Consider the following 23,559-nt stretch of genomic DNA (forward strand, 5'->3'; position numbering starts at 1 on the left):
TATAACAAAAGTTATATACATAACTGTTACGCTTTGTGTAATTCAACAAAACAAACAACACTTAACTCCGAGTTCTCTCCAAATTTCACGAGTCCGTTCTAGACCCCACAGTTTTTAAAAAGAGTTTTAAGCACACAACACATAATTAAAGTTTAAAAAATCATTAATTATATAAACTTTTCAATAATTTCCTTCTTCACTTCGATTTAAATTTTCTTTAAAACCTTCTTCTCACCAACATTACCACTCATTACCACTTTCTCCGAAGGCAAGTTTGTAAAATAATGCATGGTACAGACAGCAGACATCTTGTGTCCGGAGATCAAATGCAAATTTGAAAAAGACAGCTTATCACGCAGGACTGTGACTCGCCGTGTGGAACTGATTGATAAGAAAATATAGCCAGTCAATTAAACAAAAAGTCTGATTCCTTTGAATTATATTCACTAGCACTGGATGAAAGTACGGACGTAAAATACACTGCTCAGCTCCTCATTTTTATCCGAGGCATTGAGAATTTTGCGATAATAGAGGAGGTTTTGACCATAGAGTCACTGAAAGGAACAATGCGGGGAGAGGACTTGTATAACCAGGTATCTGCTGTCATCGAAAGAATGACGCTACCTCGGAGTAAACTTGTCAATGTCACAACGGATGGATCGACAAATTTAACTGGAAAAAATGTTGGGCTGCTGAAAAGAATCCAGGATAAAGTGAAAGAGGAAAACCCTGTCCAGGATCTTATCTTCACTGCATAATCAAACAGAAATCCCTGTGTAAGTCTGCATTGCAGCTTAATCGTGTCGTGAATCCAGTCGTAAAACTTGTGAACTTTATACGAGCAAGGGGACTTCAGCACCGTCAGTTTATTACCTTCCTGGAGGAAACTGATGCGGATCATCAGGACTTGCTATACCACTCTCGTGTCCGCTGGTTAAGTTTGGGGAAAGTGTTACAACGAGTATGGGAGCTGAAAGAATATATCATCGCATTTTTAGAGTTGATGGGGAAATCTGACGAATTCCCTGAGCTAAGCGACAAGAACTGGCTTAGTGACTTTGCGTTTGCTGTGGACATATTTTCACACATGAATGATCTGAATGTGAAACTGCAGGGAAAAGATCAGTTTGTTCACGACATGTACAAACATGTGAAAGCCTTCAAATCCAGCTCACTTTGTTCTCCGGACAAATTGCGAACAAATCTTTTGCTCATTTCCCCACACTTGCCATGCAGGAAGAGGCAACGCGAAACGCAAAAAAATACAGCAAATCACTTGAGGACCTGCACGGAGAATTCTGCCGTAGGTTCTCTGATTTCGAAAACATTGAACAGTCACTTCAGCTGGTGTCCTGTCCCCTGTCACAAGACCCTGAAACAGCACCACAGGAGCTGCAGTTGGAACTGATAGATCTTCAGTCTGACTCCGTCTTAAAGGAGAAGTTCAACTCTGTTAAACTGAATGACTTTTATGCTTCACTTAACAGAGCCACGTTTCCAAACCTCCGGAGGACTGCACAGAAGATACTGACTTTGTTTGGCTTGACTTATGTGTGTGAGCAGACATTCAGCGTAATGAACGCCAACAAAGCCCGTCACAGATCAAAGTTAACGGATCAGCACCTCAGATCTATCCTGAGAATTGCCACAACCAAAATAACTCCAGACTTGGATGCACTGGCAAAAATGGGAGATCAACAACACTGTTCCCACTGAAACTGAAAGTGATGATGTGTTGCTGCAGCGAGATTTAAGCCAAATCTCCGCAACACAGCCTGCGTGGCTGCTCTAACCTGTTAATGTAGAGGTAATTGGTTTGGTGCAGGGCTCAGATGTTTTCATGATGTTTGATCAGTCACGTTACAACATGTTTTTGTATTGTTCATGTTCGTGCAATTTGTTAAATTGCCTTGCAAATAAATGCTTTGCTACCTGTTAAAGGCCAAATCCGTAATGATTTTACATGTCATTTTTATTAGTTCACACAAACACTCCATCCACCTGTTCCTGGCCCGGCCCCTCTGTCAAATTTTAGAACCCATTGCGGCCCGCGAGTCAAAAAGTTTGCCCACCCTTGTACTAGAGGATGTGTTCCTCAGCTAACGTTCCTCGTTAGCTCCTACTACACCCCTCTATCTCAGACCATCCTAAAGGAGGCTAACTGACCTGGCCCAGCTTCGGCTCACGTCCGACTCTCAGCCACTCGAGTCTGGGCCCTGGCTTGCCCTGCTCGGCTCTTATAAGAACTGCGAGACAGGATAGTCCCAGGGCTAGGCTAGTCGGTCTTCAATCTTCACTGGCTCTTCATTCAGCAGTTGGGTACAGCAGCAGCAGTTGGGTACAGCAGCGGCAGCAGTTGGATACAGCAGCAGCGGCAGTTGGGTACAGCAGCAGCGGCAGTTGGGTACAGCAGCAGCGGCAGTTGGGTACAGCAGCAGCGGCAGTTGGGTACAGCAGCAGCGGCAGTTGGGTACAGCAGCAGCGGCAGTTGGGTACAGCAGCAGCAGCAGCAGTTGGGTACAGCAGCAGCAGCAGCAGTTGGGTACAGCAGCAGCAGCAGTTGGGTACAGCAGCAGCAGCAGTTGGGTACAGCAGCAGCAGCAGTTGGGTACAGCAGCAGCAGCAGTTGGGTACAGCAGCGGCAGCAGCAGTTGGGTACAGCTGCAGCAGTTGGGTACAGCAGCAGCAGCAGTTGGGTTCAGCAGCAGCATTTGGGTACAGCAGCAGCAGTTGGGTACAGCAGCAGCAGTTGGGCACAGCAGCGGCAGCAGTTGGGCACAGCAGCGGCAGCAGTTGGGCACAGCAGCGGCAGCAGTTGGGTACAGCAGCAGCGGCAGTTGGGTACAGCAGCGGCAGCAGCAGTTGGGTACAGCAGCAGCAGTTTGGTACAGCAGCAGCAGCAGTTGGGTACAGCAGCAGTTGGGTACAGCAGCAGTTGGGTACAGCAGCGGCAGCAGTTGGGTACAGCAGCGGCAGCAGTTGGGTACAGCAGCGGCAGCAGTTGGGTACAGCAGCAGCGGCAGTTGGGTACAGCAGCAGCAGCAGTTGGGTACAGCAGCAGCAGCAGCAGTTGGGTACAGCAGCAGCAGCAGTTGGGTACAGCAGCAGCAGTTGGGTACAGCAGCAGCAGCAGTTGGGTACAGCAGCAGCAGCAGTTGGGTACAGCAGCAGCAGCAGTTGGGTACAGCAGCAGCAGCAGTTGGGTACAGCAGCAGCAGTTGGGTACAGCAGCAGCAGCAGTTGGGTACAGCAGCAGCAGCAGTTGGGTACAGCAGCAGCAGCAGTTGGGTACAGCAGCAGCATCAGTTGGGTACAGCAGCAGCAGCAGTTGGGTACAGCAGCAGTTGGGTACAGCAGCAGCAGCAGTTGGGTACAGCAGCAGCAGTTGGGTACAGCAGCAGCAGCAGTTGGGTACAGCAGCGGCAGCAGCAGTTGGGTACAGCAGCAGCAGTTGGGTACAGCAGCAGCAGCAGTTGGGTACAGCAGCAGCAGCAGTTGGGTACAGCAGCGGCAGCAGCAGTTGGGTACAGCAGCAGCAGTTGGGTACAGCAGCAGCAGCAGTTGGGTACAGCAGCAGTTGGGTACAGCAGCAGCAGTTGGGTACAGCAGCGGCAACAGTTGAGTACAGCAGCGGCAGCAGTTGGGTACAGCAGCAGCAGCAGTTGTGTACAGCAGCAGCAGCAGTTGGGTACAGCAGCAGCGGCAGTTGGGTACAGCAGCAGCGGCAGTTGGGTACAACAGCAGCGGCAGTTGGGTACAGCAGCAGCAGCAGTTGGGTACAGCAGCAGCAGCAGTTGGGTACAGCAGCAGCAGCAGCAGTTGGGTACAGCAGCAGCAGCAGTTGGGTACAGCAGCAGCAGCAGTTGGGTACAGCAGCAGCAGCAGTTGGGTACAGCAGCAGCAGCAGTTGGGTACAGCAGCAGCAGCAGCAGTTGGGTACAGCAGCAGCAGCAGTTGGGTACAGCAGCAGCAGCAGTTGGGTACAGCTGCAGCAGCAGTTGGGTACAGCAGCAGCAGCAGTTGGGTACAGCAGCAGCAGTTGGGTACAGCAGCAGCAGCAGTTGGGTACAGCAGCAGCAGCAGTTGGGTACAGCAGCAGCAGCAGCAGTTGGGTACAGCAGCAGCAGCAGCAGTTGGGTACAGCAGCAGCAGCAGCAGTTGGGTACAGCAGCAGCAGCAGCAGTTGGGTACAGCAGCAGCAGCAGTTGGGTACAGCAGCAGCAGCAGCAGTTGGGTACAGCAGCAGCAGCAGCAGCAGTTGGGTACAGCAGCAGCAGCAGTTGGGTACAGCAGCAGCAGCAGCAGTTGGGTACAGCAGCAGCAGCAGCAGTTGGGTACAGCAGCAGCAGCAGCAGTTGGGTACAGCAGCAGCAGCAGCAGTTGGGTACAGCAGCAGCAGCAGCAGTTGGGTACAGCAGCAGCAGCAGTTGGGTACAGCAGCGTCGCAGCCCACCACGACTCGTCTTTGTCGCGGCCCTTCGAGTCGCCGCGGGCAATTTTCCGCGGCGCAGCTGCTGATGTTGCTATGGCAACCACGTGGGGTGGGGTGGGGGCGCGTGCGGCGCGTGGGCCGACCTCAGATAACCTCGCGCGTTCGTTTCGGGGGCATGACGTCACGGCCGAATCGGGGCTAACGACGTCACGACCGAAACGGGGCTAAAAACGTCACGTCCGGGGCAAGTGTGAGGGCGAGGAGGGGGTGGGGGCAGCGCGTGACCCCGTGAGGAAGACTTCGCCAACTGCGCATCCCACCGCTCCTCACACACTCATCACCCTGCTGCTTGCTCCGGCTTCTGGTGCCGCCGCCGCCTCCGCCGCCTTAACGAGAAGGTGGGTCGTAGAGGAAGTGCTGCGCCGGCAACGGTGTTAGAGCCAGGATCGCCGAGTGTCGGGGTGTTCGAGGACCGAGTATGGGGGCGGGGGAGTAGATTTGGGGGGATCAGGAGACGAAGTTATCAGGGGCTGGCGGTCTCCAAGGGGATGTGGAGGGGTCCCTGTCGTGTAGCTCGTCAGTGGTCGCGGTGTTTAGGTGGATGTTCCTGTGCTGAACCCATGAAGGAGCCGTGAGAGGCTGCGCGCCAGAATCTCTTGTCCCCCCCCCGACTGATCACGCGGGGCGCATCGTTTCGGTTCTGTTTGTGTGGAAGCTTCGCGTGGCGTCTGTGCGGTGTCCATCAACAACCGCACGCCGAGCGACGCGCGGAGGCACCGAGACAGTTATGGCTGCGTAACAATCGCATATAAAAAGATCCCCCGTTATAGCCTCAACAGACTGTTGAGGCTGTGAGCGAGCACCTGTGAAGGCCGACACTGCACGAGGGGGCGGTGTAGCCAGACCCAAGTTCCGGCGGCCTTCGTCTCCCTGGTGCTGATATTTACACAACGCATCGGGTACTTATTTAAGGATGAGTCGACCTAGGGGAGGCCCAGGACCGGTTCGGATAATCGTCACTGGTGTTGGTGGCCGTGAGCGGGAATCGAACTCTAGCCTCCAATGCAGCACAAACTACTCGGCCACCGCTCCCCATAACAAACAACAACAACCGCGCGCCTGGGACCTTCATTTCTCGGCTCAAGGCAGCACGGGGGCGGCCCTCACCCACTCGTTATATACTTGACCCAGTGTTGGGACATCCTACGTTCCTTTGGCAGGGATCGAGTCACTCAGATGTAATAGCGGCGCCAGGGTGGTGCTACCCCCCCCTCTTCGGTGCCCGCTGCTTTCCTGGAGGAACATTGCGGACGTTTATAGCCCCGCGTCCGTCTCGTGTCCAACTCGGCGGTGAGCGGCGCCAGAGAGGGCAGTTGAGGCCGCGAGAGTAGCCGGGTTCTCCCCACCCTCCCCTGCGCGACTCCACGGCCGACGCCGGAGACACCGGCGCAGGCAGTGACCTTGATACACAGGCGAGAGAGGAGATGTCATTTCCCTCGCCTCGCCTGGCGTGCAGGCCGCGTGGGTTCGACCCCGACCGCGGACGATGCCTTTTGTATATTTGGAGTTTCCATGATCTCTCTCCCCGTGGTGGTCGCGTGGGTTCTCACCGTGTTTCCCCCCCTCCGCATTTACAAACGTGGGTCTTAGATTATTTGGCCGCTCCTCAAAATTCCCACCTGATATACGATACTTCGATGAGCTATCACATGTGACCACGTAGCCTCTGAAAAGAGCTAGCAGTTCAGTGGGCTTTACCTGGTAAAATGTAAATACTGTAGTTAAATAGACTCCACTCCTTGGTGCCACGGACTCTCTGACTGCCCTGCTCTCTCACATCGGTTGGACTCCTCGCCCACGTGTCACTGTCGGCCCTCAGAATATGGGCCCCCCTAAACAGTGGCTCGCATGGCAACGCAGCCCCGCAAGATATTTCTCAACGCCTTATCTTTCTCACGCTCCTCCACTTTTATCTCTGGGCGGTGGCGTGAACTCAGCGGTGATGCGTTCGCTACTTGAGTTTGACTATATTTGACTTGTTCCATGGACAATCCCATCTAGCCAGTTTCCCGGCTGTTTTACATGGGAGATCCGCGCGGCGTAAGCACAGCAACAGGAGATAAAAACGCGTCAAGGTTGCAGTGAACGAGTACTGGGTCCTTTATAAATAGAGTTCTTTCGGTAAAGTCACGTAGGTAGAAAAATAATAGATCACGACGCTTCGATCGCAACACAAGCAATCGTCATCAGGTGGGACAACCACAGCAAGAAAAAATGGAAGTATGCAAGAGATCTGCCATGGCACGAGGTTATATAGGCCTCGGCAGTAGGGGTGAGAGAGAAGGGGGGGGATACTTTTTACCAAACAAAGTTTTAACAATTGGAATTGTTTATAGGGATAAGGAGGCACTTGTGAGGCTACGGGGGGGGGGGTGTAGAGGAGCTGAGTGGCCCTTTAGGTAATTGGTCGATTTGTTGAAGAAGACCTTTCGGATGAAAATAGCACAGTGCTGGTCTCTGGATATCCATGGGAGACAGATGACAGTGAGTGTACAGGTTGCGATTGTGAGTTCCATAGGTGGGCGGTCAAGGGCAACACGGAGAGCACAGTAGTGGTGTCGTGCAATGAGACGTTTTAAGGCAGATTCAGAAGCTAGGTGGTAGATGTTGTCACAGTAATCAGACATGGGCAGGATGGTGGCAGTAGAAGGACTCTTCTACTTACGAACGAGTTAGGTTCCAGAGGTCAGTTTGTCCATCTTTACTCCTGTCCATTCCAAACATGTTGTACGGCATGTACACTAAACATGGGGAATGGTTTTAAAAGTTGCATAATCTCCTATAGATGTAGATGCCACTGGTTCATTATGTTCTGCAGATCTATTGCGCGGCAGTTGGACTTAGAACTCTCGGTCAAAACAGGCAACCGCACATACGGACAGGTTTGTTCGTATCTTTCAAAGTTCATAAGTCGACTGTAAGTAGAGGAGTCCTTGTATCTATATTCGAGGTGGAATGCAGCATTTGGTTCTGTATAGTAACCAATTTAATTTGTTTTTATCTTGTTGGCCACGTGGTCAATATGCGTCTCAAAAGACAAGATCGAGTCCAGAATAACGCCTAGATATTTAAAGTTGACCTCAATAATATGCGATTCCAGAGCCGCAATATGCATAGGTGGTGGGACAGGTTTAAGTCCTGTTTTAGATACTCTTGTAACTTCCTCCATGGAGTTTATAGAGCCCATCAGGACTGTCAGCAGGACTGTCAAAGTGCAAATTGGAGATGTCTCGATTGTTGATGTACGCGTTTTGTCAAGGTTCACAGTTTGAATCCCAGATCACCCTGATTATTACTGACGGTATAATTTCCAAAGAAATTCTACCTGCCGTCTGCCTCACAGTGACCCATGACGTCATTCGCAGACATCACGGGCTAAATTTGCCAAATTTGTTAATTACACGACAAAGAACGCAATTGGAATTATACACAGTGATAATCACCTCCTACTGGCAGACTACTGCCCCAGGTCACTCTAAATCCTGGTCTCCTGAGTTCTCACCTTCCCTATCTTCCCCCTTATCCTGCCTCTCTTATTGTGTCTCTCTCCAATTTCCTGTGACTCTGGGCCAACCACCGTCCGGGGTTGCCATTGCCAATTGGCACCTGCTGGCCCGGCACTGCACAGGGGGGGGGCGTCCGATTCCAGCTCGAGCTGGCAGCTGTGATAGCACGGGCTGTGGGTAAGGGCAGGGCGCAGCATGGGGACTGTGGACCCTCGGCTAGCGTGGGCCCCTCCCCCTCTCAGGTAGGCAGGCAGGCCAAAGGGCATACCTGCCTGCGATGCGTGTTCAGGTGTGAGTGGCACGGGGCGGACAAGGACATTGCCGGGGTGACGCCGCTCGTTGGGATTCACTTCGAACTCACGGTGATGCTGCGGCGGTCAGCGCTTTCCTGTTGAACCGCGTGACCGATGCGTCGGTTAAACACCAGGTTCGGCGGTGCCTTTGACACGGTCTCGTTTCTGCAGCTGCACGTTCGCAGTGGTCGTCCCCTTGACACAGTGGAGACGCGGGGAGCAGCTTCTATTCCCTACTCTCTGTCTTTGGCTTGTCCAAACATGTGTAGTAAGTATTTAGGAGGCTTGACGACAGGGTCGGAGGCACACTTATTTATTACACTAACTTGTGCACAGTAACGGGTACACACAGTACTTAAGGGGGTATCGTCCCCTTCACTTGGCTACAGGGATACACAACATCCAACCCCGCTAACCTACGCCCAAGTCCTCCACTACGGAGCTAGGGGAGGCTACCTATCCCAGCCCTGGTCAAGCTGGGATCCCGGCACCCTGAGTCTCCAGACCGGCTCGTCAGTCTGGGCTCTCGCGGCCACGCCACCGGCTTGCCCTGGTCGACCCTGACAAGGACAGCGAGCCAGGGGAGCTCTGGGGCCTATTCTAGCTGGTCTTCCGTCTTCGCTGGTTAAAGCTGATCTCGACCTCGAGCCCTCCGGCTCACCACCCTTTATAGGACTCGGCCCCCGGGAGGGGCCCGTGGGGGATGCAGGTGCGGACGTCGGTGCGAGCACCTCCCCTGTGTACGGCCCTAACCCCGCCCATTGTGTTTGTTAGCCATCCGTGGCCATGCACAATTACACCTCTACCTCCGTGGCCATGCACAATTACACCTCTACACATGCACTCTTGTTCACTCTCTGGTTTTCTCTCCATAGCTGCTGCTTCGCTAAAAAAAACGCTTTGGAATACGTCGAATTTGGTACACGTCGTATTTTGACGAGAAAAAAAATGTCTTGGGATACGACGTCTTGCTTGGGATTCGACGCGCTTGCTAGAACTTGTTTGGGTCAGGATGAGTCACCGCGTACCCGCATATACCCCGTTCACGACTGAAACAAAGCGCCGCTCCTCAGTCTGTTTGTACAGTAGTTTTAATGGAAGGGGACTCTCCTTCAAAAAATAGCATCTCCTCCTCCTCCCCTTCCTTACCACCATCCTCGTAGGCTATCAACTCCTCTCAGCAAGGTATTTCAATTTATTTAAAATTTTTATGCATTTATTTTAATTTATGTATGCATTTTAGTAATAAGTAGTGTCTAAATTATATTATACAACCCCATTAATGTATAATATGCCATATAAAATATCATTTATTATACTCTGTAAGAGATTATTTCCTTTCGCTTTATTTCTTATGGTAAAAATTCGTTTGGTATACGTCATTTTCGTTTAAGTCCTTCTGGAACGAATTAACGACGTATACTGAGGTACCACTGTATTCGTGTTTCACACTTGGGAACTGACTGCTGATTTGCTGACTGCTGCTTCTATATCCCGAGTGATTGGCGGAACGACCGATATGCGTCTCAAAATACATCTGTAATTATGTTTTGAGTATTGCTGAGAGAAGAGTGCTCAATGTTCCGTTTCACTAGCCTTTTTCGGTTAGCAGACAGCACTGCACCGCGGTGGCTGTTGCAGCTCCACGGAGAGCGTCTATCGATCACAACATGGAGAGCTCCCTCTCTCTATCCCCGCCAGTGACCATGAACCCCCTGCTGTTGTGGCTGCTGCTGTTCGTTGTGAAATCGCCATCGTCTGTCGTGAAGCTGCTTGTCCGTTGCCGTAGTGTTCACTGCTGTGGCATTTCTCTTGCTGTGAGCACGGCGAGGCTCTATTGAGACACCAGTCTCTTGCGAGGGAGGCCTGGGTCGCAGTCCCTGAGGTGGAAATGCATCCCCCCCCCTCGCATAAATTGAAATAATTGGTTCGCTTGATGTTGGCGCTATCATTTTAATAGTGCGGGGGCAATCACCGCATAGGAAGCTGCTGCTGCTGTGTTTCACCTTATGGCGGGACCCCGGGGTCCCGAATAAACGGAAGTCAAAATCGTAATTAATTAATATATTTTTGGCGACTCCGTCCCACCACGCACATCAACGCCGCGACCCACCTAGCGCGGATCATTCACCAAGCACCTGTCGTTGCCAAAATTGTCGTAGTCATAAACAAAACTTTTAAACTTTGATTAGTGCATCGTATAGAGCTCGTCAAGAGGAATAGATTGGCGTATCGTTCGCCTTCAACAGATATAAAATGAACTCGCAAAGCAGTTTATGCGAGAGCTGGGGGCTTATGGGACCCCGGGGTCCCGCCATAAGGTTCATATGTCACAGGATTACAAACGCACAAGGGACAGATTTAACGAGTCCCGTTGAGTCAACGTAGCAACGAGCCTGCCAGGAGACTCGGCATAACCACTCTTCTTCCTGGGGGGCCGTTCTCATGTCCCCTCCACTGCCCTGAGCCGTTAGTGGAAATTGCTAATTGCAATGGTGGGCCCGAATCTCTCTAGGTCAACTACTGTCATTTTACATCGAAATTGAAAGCTATTTTTTTTAAACTGCTTTTTGTGTTTAGTTTGTTGTCCTTCCTCCGCACCTCCGATTACACGGTTGGCTACGTACGGTGTGAAATAATTTTAACATACATATATGCAGAGTGGTAGTTATTTTACTAGCCCCAGAGGATTGCAGGTTGGGGTGGACCATGGTCTGAACTCAACACCTGTGGCATAAGAGAGCCTTGTAGCGATTCATGATACTTGGACTGAATCGTGCGTGTGGGAACAGCTGTTCCGTCGGGTCTGGTGTTACACGGTGACGCGATGTGCAAGTTGCTGTTAGTATTACATTGCTGCGAAAGGAGCTAATGACTACCGTACAATTGAAACGGAATAAACCAATCAACCAATACCTCAGTCGTGACGAGCTGTGAGTGACACCGGTGGTGTGGGGGCCCTGGGCTGATAATGCATACACTCCACCGCACTGCCACACCGCACTGCGGTGTGCCGCAAAGCCACACCACCACGCAACACCATTACACCGCAAAGCCACGCGAATTTTGTGATTGGAGAGCAAGATGCAATAATAGTAGTCTGTGGTCCTGCATGCAGAAGGAGGCACGATGCTGTCGAGGGGCTGCCTGGCAGGCCGGGCGTGTGTGACGGGCCGGGTGTGTGTGGCCGGCGTGCGGGGCCTGAACACCAAGGAGACGGGGCGACCCCTGATGCTCAACCCCCGCACCAACAAGGTGAAACCCCCACATCATCTCTGGGTGTGACCCTTGACCTACTAACACCGACAGACATCACACCCGCTGCTTACCCATCCTCACCACCTACTACCCCCCACCCACACCCGACCAAGTCCACCTTTCCCACACCACATCATAAATCCACACACTGTACCATACACCACACATTACAATACACACACACCACCACACTTACAATGTACCACACAGCATTGTTCACCACATTCCAACTACAGAACCACCTCACAAACCACTTCACGCTACTGTACTGCGCACCACTGCAGTGTACGGTACAGCAAAGACAAAGGTCTCCGATATAGCCTGCAAGAGACTACTGGGGATAGTGCTGTTAGTGAGCACCTTTAAAGGTCGGGACAGAACACGAAGGGGTGGGTGGCCAACGTCATGCCCGGCTGCCTTTGTCTCCCCAGTGGCGATGTTTATACACCACACCAGGTACTCATTTGAGAATGAGTTGACCGAGGTGCTGTCCACCCACCCCCTCGTGTGCCTTGCTGGTCTTCATAGGTGCTCGCTAATAGCACTTGCTCCTACAGTCTGTTTTGGCTATATGAGGGATGTTTGTCTTTTGTGTGTATGTACATGAGGGAGTGTGTGCATGAGGGAGCGGTTGTGTGTATGAGGGAATGTTCGTGTATGTGGCACGAGGGAGAATCTGTGTGAAGGAGGCTCGTGAAGAACGCTGCTGGGTAGTTGAAGGCAGTTGCCTTTCAACAACAGAGGAGCAACGCTCTCAACAACGAGCGGAGCGCCGGGCACTCAACTCAGCAAGTCGGGAAAGTGGGGAAAAGAGGTGATGCATTTGCCGGTCATCTCAGTAAACCTGTCCACAAGCCTTCGACACTTCACGTGACCTCAAAGTGCACCTAGCCTGGCACAAGTGCCGTGGTGATGTCATTGCCACTTAATGGCAAATGGTCGCTTTTGTTGTGCGAGCTAGCGAGCATGTGTGTGTGTGTGCGCGCGCGATTGTGTGTGAAAGTGAGTGTGGATGTCAGTGAAAATGAGTGTGTGGTGTAGCCCTGTAACTGTGTGTGTAGCAGTGTGTGTGTATAGCCGTATAACAGTTTGTGTAGCTGTGTGTATAGTTTTTTTTTGTAGCGTTAATAACACTGGTCAACAACAACAAAAAATTCTGGCCTGGACTTTTGCAGCTGTTTTAGACTAATTTCAGGGTGCTGATTCCAAATCTGATCTCAGATTTGCTCTATCACATCAAATTTATATGCTATCGGCATACCCCATTATCATTGATTTTACGCGAAATTAACTCTGCCACTTATGATTGCAAGTTGTTGCGAGTCAGTGACTGCTTTAGTGTTAAAATATGGTGCTGTATTTTTAGAATAGTGTGATTATAATATCATTTTATATCCACATTTATTTAATATTTTTCTTCTGCAGGGCGTGATCTAACTGGCTACAACATCCGAAAGAAGGAAATGCAGTAATGACCCAGATATCTTCTGCTACATCTGTGGCAGCTTCACTTTGCAGGATCAAAGGCGCAACATAAATACCTTTGTCAAGAAGTTTTATCTTGCCTACTTTAAAGTATGACTTGGAGACCAAGACAAAAATTGGGCTCCTCACAAAGTGTGTAAAACCTGTGTTGAAACTTTGCGATCATGGTCTAAAGGAAAGAATGCTAAGCTGAAGTTTGGTGTGCCAATGGTTTGGAGAGAACCTACAAACCATTTGGATAACTGCCACTTCTGCCCTGTCAATGTAAAAGGTTTCAATAAGAAATACAAACAACACTTACAATACCCAGATATCCCATCTGCCAGACGACCAGTTGAGCACTGTGAGGAAATACCTGTGCCTGTATTTATTGAGCTACCAGAGATTGATGTTGAATCCCTCAGTTTACCTGCTTCTACAGATGATGATGATGATGTTCAGATCGAATATACGCCATCTGATGCAGATTGTGATAACATTTCTCTGTTTAGTCGGCCTGAATTGAATGATCTTGTAAGAGATTTGTATTTGCCAAAGCAATCTGCTGAATTGTTGGCTTCCAGGCTGCAAGAGAAAGGACTACTCAGACCTGGCACTAGTGTCTCCTTTTATCGTAACAGAGAAGCAGCACTGCGAAAGTACTTCCATTCAGATGGTCAACTTGTTTGTTGTAATGATGTTGAAGGGCTTCTTCTCAATATGGGACTGCCCGCATATGATTCAAGTGATGGAGACTTTTTTATTGACAGTAGTAAAAGGAGTTTGAAATGTGTGTTACTTCACAACAGAAATATATATGGTTCAATCCCAATAGGACACTTTGTAAAAATGAATGAAGAGTATGCCAACATCAAGATTGTTCTGGATAGATTGGAATACCATGTTCATGGATGGCTAATTTGTGTTGATTTGAAAATGGTAAATTTTTTGCTGGATCAGCAAGGAGGTCACATCAAATACCCTTGTTTCCTGTGCTACTGGGACAGTAGGGCTACATTAGAACACTGGGTTAAAAAGAACTGGCAACCAAGAATCAGTTTGACGCCTGGTGACAAGAACATCAAGAATGAGCCTCTGGTTGATAGGAATAAAATTGTATTTCCCCCACTGCACTTAAACTTGGGTTAATGAAGCAATTCGTCAAAGCTCTTGATCACACTGGAGACTGCTTCAGCTATATATGTTCAACATTTTCAAGTCCCAGTGCCGAGAAGAAAAAGGCAGGGATATTTAATGGCCCTCAAATAAGAACACTCATCAGGGATACACACTTTGTTACAACAATGACTGCGGCAGAGGCTAGAGCTTGGAATGCATTATCTGATGTGTTGTGGAATTTCCTAGGGAACAGGAAAGCGGACAACTATCGAGAGATTGTGGAGGAGCTGCTCTTGAGTTTCCAAGCACTTAGATGTAGAATGAGCATCAAGGTTCACTACTTGCATAGTCACTTGGCCCAGTTTCCAGAGAACATGGGTCACGTGAGCGAAGAGCAAGGTGAACGCTTTCATCAAGACATTAAAGTTATGGAAGAACGTTACCAAGGCCAATGGGACTCAAACATGATGGCAGATTACTGATGGTCCTTGATGAGAGACATTCCACAAGCCGTACATCAGAGATCGTCAAAGCAGAGGTCGTTTATGCAGATGTAACATCACTATTGTGAATGACCTTTTTGTACATATTTTTCTTATCTTCACAATTCAATTCTTACATGGTAATATGCATTCACTCACATTGATATGCAGTCACTCTCACAACTTTGTGCTACGGCTCATTAAATGTTTGTTTCATTATTATTGTTTATTGTATCTTATCTTATTCTTGTAAGGATATCTGTTTAGCTATTCGTATATGAGCATAAATTTGCTGTTTTATTGAAAATGCAATATTTGATATCTCAAAAACCTTATGTGATAGACAAAAACTGATGCCAGATTTGGAATCAACACCCCAAAATTACCTTAAAACCGTTGAAATACCTTATGCCAGAAAAAGTGTGACCAGTGTAATCGTTTGTAGTGTTGTAAGGACGGACTTCTAAACGTCTTTTATGGCACACACCGTTTATTATCTTAATAACACAGTCCCTATCACACTAAGGGGTATATGGTCCCCTCACCCGTTTCCCTCAGAAGGTACAAGCCTCTGGACCCTGCAGGCTATCTAATCTCCCTGCTCTCCCAGCGTCCTCTGGCTGGACCTAGGGGATCTCTCCCCGACCACTGGTTACTCTGAGCCCGAGCCCTGATAAGGGCTGGAGGGCTTGGTCCAGGGTCCTAGACGTCTTCGGCCGACTTGGGTCTTCGTGTAGCAGAACCCCTCCAGAGCTCTCAGCGCTCTGGCTTGTATACCTGTTCATGGCCGGGTTGTCCAATCCCCGGCCCCTTGTGAGACCCTCTGATTGGTCCTTCCCAATCTGGGTTTGGATCCTACCTCACCCCATTTGACCCTGACCGTTTGATTGAGCGGGAAAACCTTGTTTACGATCTGCTGTCACAGTTTGCGAACAGCAAGTAGTTAACACCACTACACGTTTAACGTTTTCTTTGGCAGTTTGTTTGATACGCGTTTTTCCGTTCGTGTGCCTGTGAGCTAACACTTGCATCTGTATATTTGTATTATTTGTGTCCCTGTTTCTGTTGGTGTATCTGTGTGCTTGTGTTCGTGTCTGTTTATGCTTATTTGTGCTTTGGTACTTTATGTATTGTACTGTGTACTTTAGTGTTTGGTACATCCTATTGTAGCTTACTGTACAGTGTTCAGAAGGGGGGGATTGGCACACAGATTTTAACAACTACAGGGGCATCTCTCTTCTCAGTGAGCCGGAAAATGTCCTGCCAAGGATTAATCAGCATCGCCGCCTTGCCAGGCAAGCTGAGGAGAGGTTTGCGGAGCCCAGATATGGTTTTAGACCAGGACGGACCTGCATGGATGTCATATTCTCCGTCCGTCTGCTACAGCAGAGGTGTCAGGAATTCCACCAAGACCTATATCTCTGCTTAATTGACCTGATCAAGGCCTATGATACCATCAACAGGCCAGGGTTTTGGGCTGTTCTTCATGCTTTCGGAGTCTCTGACTCTGCACACAATTCATTCGGGGCCTTCATGATGGTTGGCAGGCCAAGGTAAAGCTACGTGGCCAGGAGTCGGAGCCATTTCCTGTTAAATTTGGGGTACGACAGGGATGTACTCTGCTTTCCCACCTGATGATGGACACTTGTGTTGCGCCCGAAACGTCGTGATTTATTTTATTTTATACCTACGTGACTTTACCGAAAGAACCAAAGAGTATTTGACCACGTAGTTTGAGAATCTTTCCGTGGCTGAACCAGAGAAATTTCCATCTGGTACAGATACAATGGTAGACTGATTGATGCCCGGGTTCCGTCGGGGGATAGCTCCCTATTGGTCAGCCATGTTATGTATGCTGATAATCTAGTGATTACTGCTCACTCAGAGGTAGAGTTGGAGGTGCTGCTGCTGAACCTGGAGCGTGCTATGAAGAGGTAAAGGTCTTTACCATCAGCCCTATGAAAACTAAGCACCTGCCTGGGTTTTTTGTACCATCAAACACTCAACTCTCTCAACTCAACATTGGTGATCGAGCAGTTGTGGAGAGAGTGGAGAGTTCCCATACCTGGGCAGTGTGCTTATGACCAGCTCCAGTTGGACAGCAGAAGTCTCACTCCAAATTAGTTGGGCAGCATTATCTTTTCATTGGCTGCGTCATGCGGTGTGGAAGCTACCTAGTCTGTCACTACATGAAGCTTCTGGTCTTCTCGGCCACATTTTGTACGTTTGCCCACTGACAAAGAAATGATCAGTCTATAATTTTAATGGTAGGTTTATTCTAACAGTGAGAGACAGAATAACAACAACAAAATGCAGAAAAACGCATGTCAAAAATGTTATAAATTAATTTGCATTTTAATGAGGGAAATAAGTATTTGACCCCTCTGCAAAACATGACTTAGTACTTGGTGGCAAAACCCTTGTTGGCAGTCACAGAGGTCAGATGTTTCTTGTAGTTGGCCACCAGGTTTGCACACATCTCAGGAGGGATTTTGTCCCACTCCTCTTTGCAGATCTTCTCCAAGTCATTAAGGTTTTGAGGTTGAGGTTTGGCAACTCGAACCTTCAGCTCTTTCCACAGATGGTCTATGGGATTAAGGTCTGGAGACTGGCTAGGCCACTCCAGGACCTTAATGTGCTTCTTCTTGAGCCACTCCTTTGTTGCCTTGGCTGTGTGTTTGGGTCATTGTCATGCTGGAATACCCATCCACGTCCCATTTTCAATGCTCTGGCTGAGGGAAGGAGGTTCTCACCCAAGATTTGACGGTACATGGCCCCCGTCCCTTTGATGCGGTGAAGTTGTCCTGTCCCCTTAGCAGAAAAACACCCCCAAAGCATAATGTTTCCACCTCCATGTTTGACAGTGGGGATTGTGTTTTTGGGGTCATAGGCAGCATTCCTCCTCCTCCAAACACGGCGAGTTGAGTTGATGCCAAAGAGCTCCATTTTGGTCTCATCTGACCACAACACTTTCACCCAGTTGTCCTCTGAATCATTCAGATGTTCATTGGCAAACTTCAGACGGGCATGTATATGTGCTTTCTTGAGCAGGGGGACCTTGCGGGCGCTGCAGGATTTCAGTCCTTCACGGCGTAGTGTGTTACCAACTGTTTTCTTGGTGACTATGGTCCCAGCTGCCTTGAGATCATTGACAAGATCCTGGGCTGATTCCTCACCGTTCTCATGATCATTGCAATTCCACGAGGTGAGATCTTGCATGGAGCCCCAGGCCGAGGGAGATTGACAGTTCTTTTGTGTTTCTTCCATTTGCGAATAATCGCACCAACTGTTGTCACCTCACCAAGCTGCTTGGCGATGGTCTTGTAGCCCATTCCAGCCTTGTGTAGGTCTACAATCTTGTCCCTGACATCCTTGGAGAACTCTTTTGTCTTGGCCATGGTGGAGAGTTTGGAATCTGATTGATTGATTACTTTTGTGAACAGGTGTCTTTTATACAGGTAACAAGCTGAGATTATGAGCACTCCCTTTAAGAGTGTGCTCTTAATGTCAGCTCGTTACCTGTATAAAAGACACCTGGGAGCCAGAAATCTTTCTGATTGAGAGGGGGTCAAATACTTATTTCCCTCATTAAAATGCAAATCAATTCATAACATTTTTGACATGCGTTTTTCTGGATTTTGTTGTTGTTATTCTTTCTCTCACTGTTCAAATAAACCTACCATTAAAATTATAGACTGATCATTTCTTTGTCAGTGGGCAAACGTACAAAATCAGCAGGGGATCAAATACTTTTTTCCCTCACTGTATGCCCCCCCTTCTCTATGCTTGTGAAACGTGGACCCCTCTAATGGAACATTTACACCGGTTATACAAATTCAGGCTGGTCTGCCTACGATCCATCCTGGGTTTAACCAGGCTGGATTGTGTTGAGCTCTCAAATTCTTGAAAGATCTGGGCACATTTCCCTCAGAGCTCCTCCTGCAAGCAAGGCTGCGTTGACTGGGCCATGTAGCTTGCATGCCCAGCCACCACATGCCCAAGCAGCTTCTGTTTGGCCAGATAGAGGGGGCCAAACAGGCATGACATGGGCTGGAAAATATATTGACTTATGCGGTACATGAGGATGTGGAGCTGAGTGGACTTGCCGAAGACTGGTACTAGCGATGTCAAGATCGACCTCTATGGAGGATGCTCGTGAAGGATGCTACCTAGCAGTTGGAGGCAGTCGCCCTCCAAAAACAACAGAGGGCAAAAGAGTGATGCTCACAACAATGAGCGGCACGCCCGGCGGCTGCCATGCAGCTGCTTCGCTTTCTGCGGTGGAAAACAATTGCCTGCCGGCAATGACGTCCGAGCGATACCATGCGACCTTAAATGTATATGTAATAAAGGTCGCGAAAGCAACTTCTGAAATCAGGTTTGTTTATTATCTTCCTTCCACAGCTCTCATCATACGGACTCTTCTGCTATCTAACTCCTTCACGCTGTTGACAGACAGCGTGAGAGGGACGGATAGAGAGAGAGAGACTGTTGCTGCCACGTGGCAGGCTCTGGACCCCCGGCTCCTGCGTGGCTTCTCCCTTCGTTCTAGTTCTGACCACGTGTTACCTGTCTCCACCCCTTCTAATCCCTGGGTCACGTGGTGCCTTTCAACCAGTCCTGGGTAACCTCCCTGGAATCTTCCAGATTCCATCCTACGGTCCCAGGACCATGCCCCTAACTCGTCCCCCCCATTGGCTGTGGCCAAAGCCAGCAAGGCCAATCATCTTCCAGGTGTCACCTTCCCATTACGTCAGGGCCACGCCCCTACACTTATGGGTCTGGACTGGTAGAGCCAATCATTATAAACGGGGTGTGACCATTCAATCACCCAGGTATACCCTCACATTACATATACAGTGATACATCGGTTCACGAACGCTTCTGTTCACGAACAACTCGGTTCACAAACAGAAAAATTCATAAAAATATGCTCCGGTTCACGAACTCCGCTTCGGTTCACGAACAGGAGCCGCGGCCATTTTAATGCTATTTCCAGGCTGTCACATGGTCGTGACTTCCTGTAGGAAGATCGTGGAGAGAATAAGAGACACAGAAAGAAGTACTGAGTACTGTGAAGACACTTTCAGTGACTTTTTGCTTTTTGGTGTGCTTTTTAGCACATACAGTACTGTACTGCACTACTGTACAATACTGTACTTACTGTATTGTACAGTTCACCCGTTTGAGTGCTTACTGAAGTCATCTCAAGCAAGGTTAGTGATCTCTCTTTATACATTACTATACTGTACAGTACTAATGTGTATTGTAATTTGTTTCATATTTTGATGCTTCAAAAACCAAAAAAAAAGGTCAGAACGGATTAACCGGATTTACATTGAACCCTATGGGAAAATGTGCCTCGGTTCACGACCAATTCGGTTCGCGACCAGAGTCAGTTCACGATTTAAGTTCGTGAACCGAGGTATCACTGTACATGGGTCGTGATTCATCGTCAAAACAACGATAAACGGGCCAACGTTAAGCGAGGAGCGACTGTATCTTCCAATCATCTCAGTCAACCCATGGCACCTGGGTCTGTCACCGTGACTTCTTGTCAGCGAGCCTTCGACACATCACGTGGCCTCAGAGTGCACCTGGTCTGACACAGGTGCAGTGGTGACATCACCGCCACTTAGTGGTGAATGGTGGGTGTTATTATACTCTTTGTTTTTTTTTTGTAAAGTCACGTAGGTTAAAAAAGAGAAAACAAATAAATTCAATCACGACGTTTCGGAAGCAACACAAGCAACCGTCATCAGGTGTTACCTGCTCCAGCAAAATTACTGAGGCATCTGAAGAGAGTTAATGTGAGACAACGTGTTTATATAGGGTGTTATCGGGGGGCGAGGAGTCAAGGGGGTCGAGGGGGGGGGAGGCATGTGGCAAGCAGTGTGTACGGTTGTCCACCGGATTAGCATGAGTTAAGCCGATAGATAACCATCTAAATGACCATCTATATTCTTTTGTAATGTCAGTGGAGGGGAGTTTGTGACCCAACGGGTGCCGGGGAGGGGAGTTTGTGACCCGACGAGTGCTGGTGGTGTATTAGACTCGGAGTAAGACAAATGGATATGGCTGTGTAGTGACATGAGAAGGGAGGGGCTGCTGGGGGCTCTGGGTCCCTGGGCGGGCCAGGCGCTTAATCCCCTTGGCGCCAGGCGTTGGGTTCCCAGGCGCTTAATCCCCTTGGCGCCGCCAAAGGGGGGGGGGGCTGTGTGTGCTCTGTGGGATATCTGGGGGCGCACACGGCCCCACCCCTCGTTGGGGACTGGGCATAAAAGCGGAGCTACCTGGATGATCAGGCCCAGTTGTAACTCAAGACCCAAGACCCACGACCAGCCATTTGAAGACCCTGGGATGCTGTGAGAGCCAGTGGTGGGACTCTGGAACTCCCGACTCTACGACCTTGTGAGGGCGAGTTCCAGAGCGTAGCCAGAGTAGAGTATCTAGGCTGTGTACCTAGGCTGTGTACCTAGGCTCTAACAGAGTATCAGGACTGTTGGAGAGTTGGACTGTTGGAGAGTTGGACTGTTGGAGTGTTGTATTGTAATAAAGAAGTTACCTCTACAAGTGTCTCCGGAACCCATTACATTTGGCGTCAGAAGTGGCTATGGAGACAAGAAGTAAGCCACGTACCTTCAGTCCTGACGGCGATGTCGAGGAACAAGCAGCGATGGGGCGGCCAACGCCGGCCGACAGCGACGCTGCACCGCCGGCTGAACAGCTGTCTGCTCCACCGACCGTCCCCTCTCCAGCGTCGGGAGCAGCGATGGAGGAGGCGCTGCTTCGCCTCACTGAGCTGCTCCACGCCACCGTCTCCATCCTGGACGACATGCGTCGCTCACAGGCGGAGGCAGGAGGGAGAGAGGCGGCGCAGCGGCCGCGCCATTCCGCCGGCTCCAACACAAAGATGGCAGCCGTTCCTGCCGCAAATACATCCGGGTGTGTCGTTACTTCTGCCGGGGGAGCAGTGGCCGCTGGGAGTGACATCACTTCTGGGCTCAGCGCTGTCCAACCGAACAACGCCGCGTCATCAGCGCTGCGTCCCTCACCGCCGGGTGACAGCTGTCTGCAACCTGGCAACGCCGCGTCATCAGCGCTGCGTCCCTCACCGCCGGGTGACAGCTGTCTGCAACCTAGCAACGCCGCGTCATCAGCGCTGCGTCCCTCACCGCCGGGTGACAGCTGTTTGCAACCTAGCATACCGCGTCATCAGTGCTGCGACCGGACAGTGAGGGCGCCATTCTTACTGTAACTGGCGCCAGGGCTGGCACATCGACCGACACGCTGGTCGCCGCCTTTGCTGCTCTGGCCAAAGGTTGGAGGTCGGGAGACCAGGCCCCTGACACTTCGTACATTTACGCACTCCGGATTAATGATTTTTTTGTTGATATTTTCTTCATTGTCGTCGGGGAGTCGTGACTGTTGTTAGGTAAACTGTGTGGAGCTTCGCTGGTGAGTGTTGTCAATGTGTGTGCAAAACTTTTCTTGTGATTGTTAACAATGTATGGTTTGTATTGAGCTTTCTTCGTGATTGTTAATGTATAGCTTGTGCTGTCATTGTTAACGATGTATAGACTGTATGGGGCATTTATCTTGAGATGATGACATGCTGCCAAGGATTTGGAATTGTCATGCTGGCTCTCAAATATCTTGGGATGCAGATCCTGACCAGGATGGGCCAGCGGGTGTTGCGTGTCTAACACGAGAGTTGTGGTCCCGTCATGCTATGGCTGACGGCTTGACCTGACAGCCCGGAGATAGAGACACTCCGTGGCATGTCTAGCCTAGTGGGCTGTGTGCTCACATGGCTCGGAGAGTGTGGTCCCGTCATGCTATGGCTGACGGCTTGACCTGACAGCCCGGAGATTGAAACACTCCGTGGCATGTCTAGCCTAGTGGGCTGTGCGCTCACATGGCTCGGAGAGTGTGGTCCCGTCATGGAATCGCTGACGGCTTGACCTGACGGCCCGGAGATTGAAACACTCCGAGGCGCGTTAAAACAGTGGGCTGGAGATTCGTGGTGTTCAGGTGTAGTTGTCCCGTTATGTTGGGACTGTATCCCTCAGTTGTTAGGGTGCATGTTGTGCAGGGAGTGAACGATGGGTCGTCTCAGCTCGGTCGGTACAGCTATATGCTGCGATGCGAGTCTTGGAGAGAGATTGGGTCGTCTCAGCTCGGTCGGTACAGCTATATGCTGCGATGCGAGTCTTGGAGAGAGATTGGGTCGTCTCAGCTCGGTCGGTACAGCTATATGCTGCGATGCGAGTCTTGGAGAGAGATTGGGTCTCAGCTCGGTCGGTACAGCTATATGCTGCGATGCGAGTCTTGGAGAGAGATTGGGTCTCAGCTCGGTCGGTACAGCTATATGCTGCGATGCGAGTCTTGGAGAGAGACTGGGTCGTCTCAGCTCGGTCGGTACAGCTATATGCTGCGATGCGAGTCTTGGAGAGAGACTGGGTCGTCTCAGCTCGGTCGGTACAGCTATATGCTGCGATGCGAGTCTTGGAGAGAGACTGGGTTGAAGCCCCCCGATATGGCCGACGTGCGCGGTTTTAGGATGGAGACGCCACGTTGGAAAGGCGGGGGGTGCTAACGGTTGACATGTAATGTCGGTGGTGGTCCTCATTGAGGGCTGCTGGGACGCAAGCACGGGATGCCTTTTGGAGATGCGGTTCGTGCGTGCGGCCACCATTTATGGACAGGAGCAGGCAGATTTATTTTGTTTGTGTCATGTCAATTTTATACATATATTTTAAAATGTAGATACTGGAGCAGCCCTGAAGTGCGACTTCTTTGCCCAGTACATAGGTCGGCCCTGAAGTACGACTTCTCGACCCGGGACGTAGACACACGTCCAGATTAGTGTGTGTAGAGGGATGCTCGACATGTTGGTCTTCGCCTTCTCTCCACCTGACGGATGGGAGGCTGGCAGGGTGGTG

At 50.0% G+C, this 23,559-nt stretch overlaps 2 protein-coding genes across 2 annotated transcripts in view; both read left to right on the plus strand.

Moving 5' to 3' along the window:
- The first annotated feature begins 4,608 nt into the window (after positions 1-4,608).
- The window catches only part of LOC133355232 (NAD-dependent malic enzyme, mitochondrial-like), a 66,465-nt gene continuing 47,514 nt past the window's right edge, over positions 4,609-23,559 (plus strand). The window contains exons 1-2 of the mRNA XM_061572600.1: positions 4,609-4,830; positions 11,410-11,546. Coding sequence (XP_061428584.1) covers positions 11,421-11,546 — 126 coding nt within the window. The 5' untranslated portion in view covers positions 4,609-4,830; positions 11,410-11,420. The remainder of the gene's footprint in view (positions 4,831-11,409; positions 11,547-23,559) is intronic.
- On the plus strand, positions 11,560-14,833 carry LOC133355233 (uncharacterized). Its single transcript, XM_061572601.1, has 2 exons — positions 11,560-12,363; positions 12,975-14,833. Exon 2 carries the CDS (start codon positions 13,242-13,244, stop codon positions 14,160-14,162), a length of 921 nt encoding a protein of 306 aa, XP_061428585.1. The 5' UTR covers positions 11,560-12,363; positions 12,975-13,241; the 3' UTR covers positions 14,163-14,833.

Source organism: Lethenteron reissneri, chromosome 50 (genome assembly GCF_015708825.2).
Source record: "Lethenteron reissneri isolate LAM-NWPU_2019-01 chromosome 50, ASM1570882v1, whole genome shotgun sequence".
NCBI lineage: Eukaryota > Metazoa > Chordata > Hyperoartia > Petromyzontiformes > Petromyzontidae > Lethenteron > Lethenteron reissneri.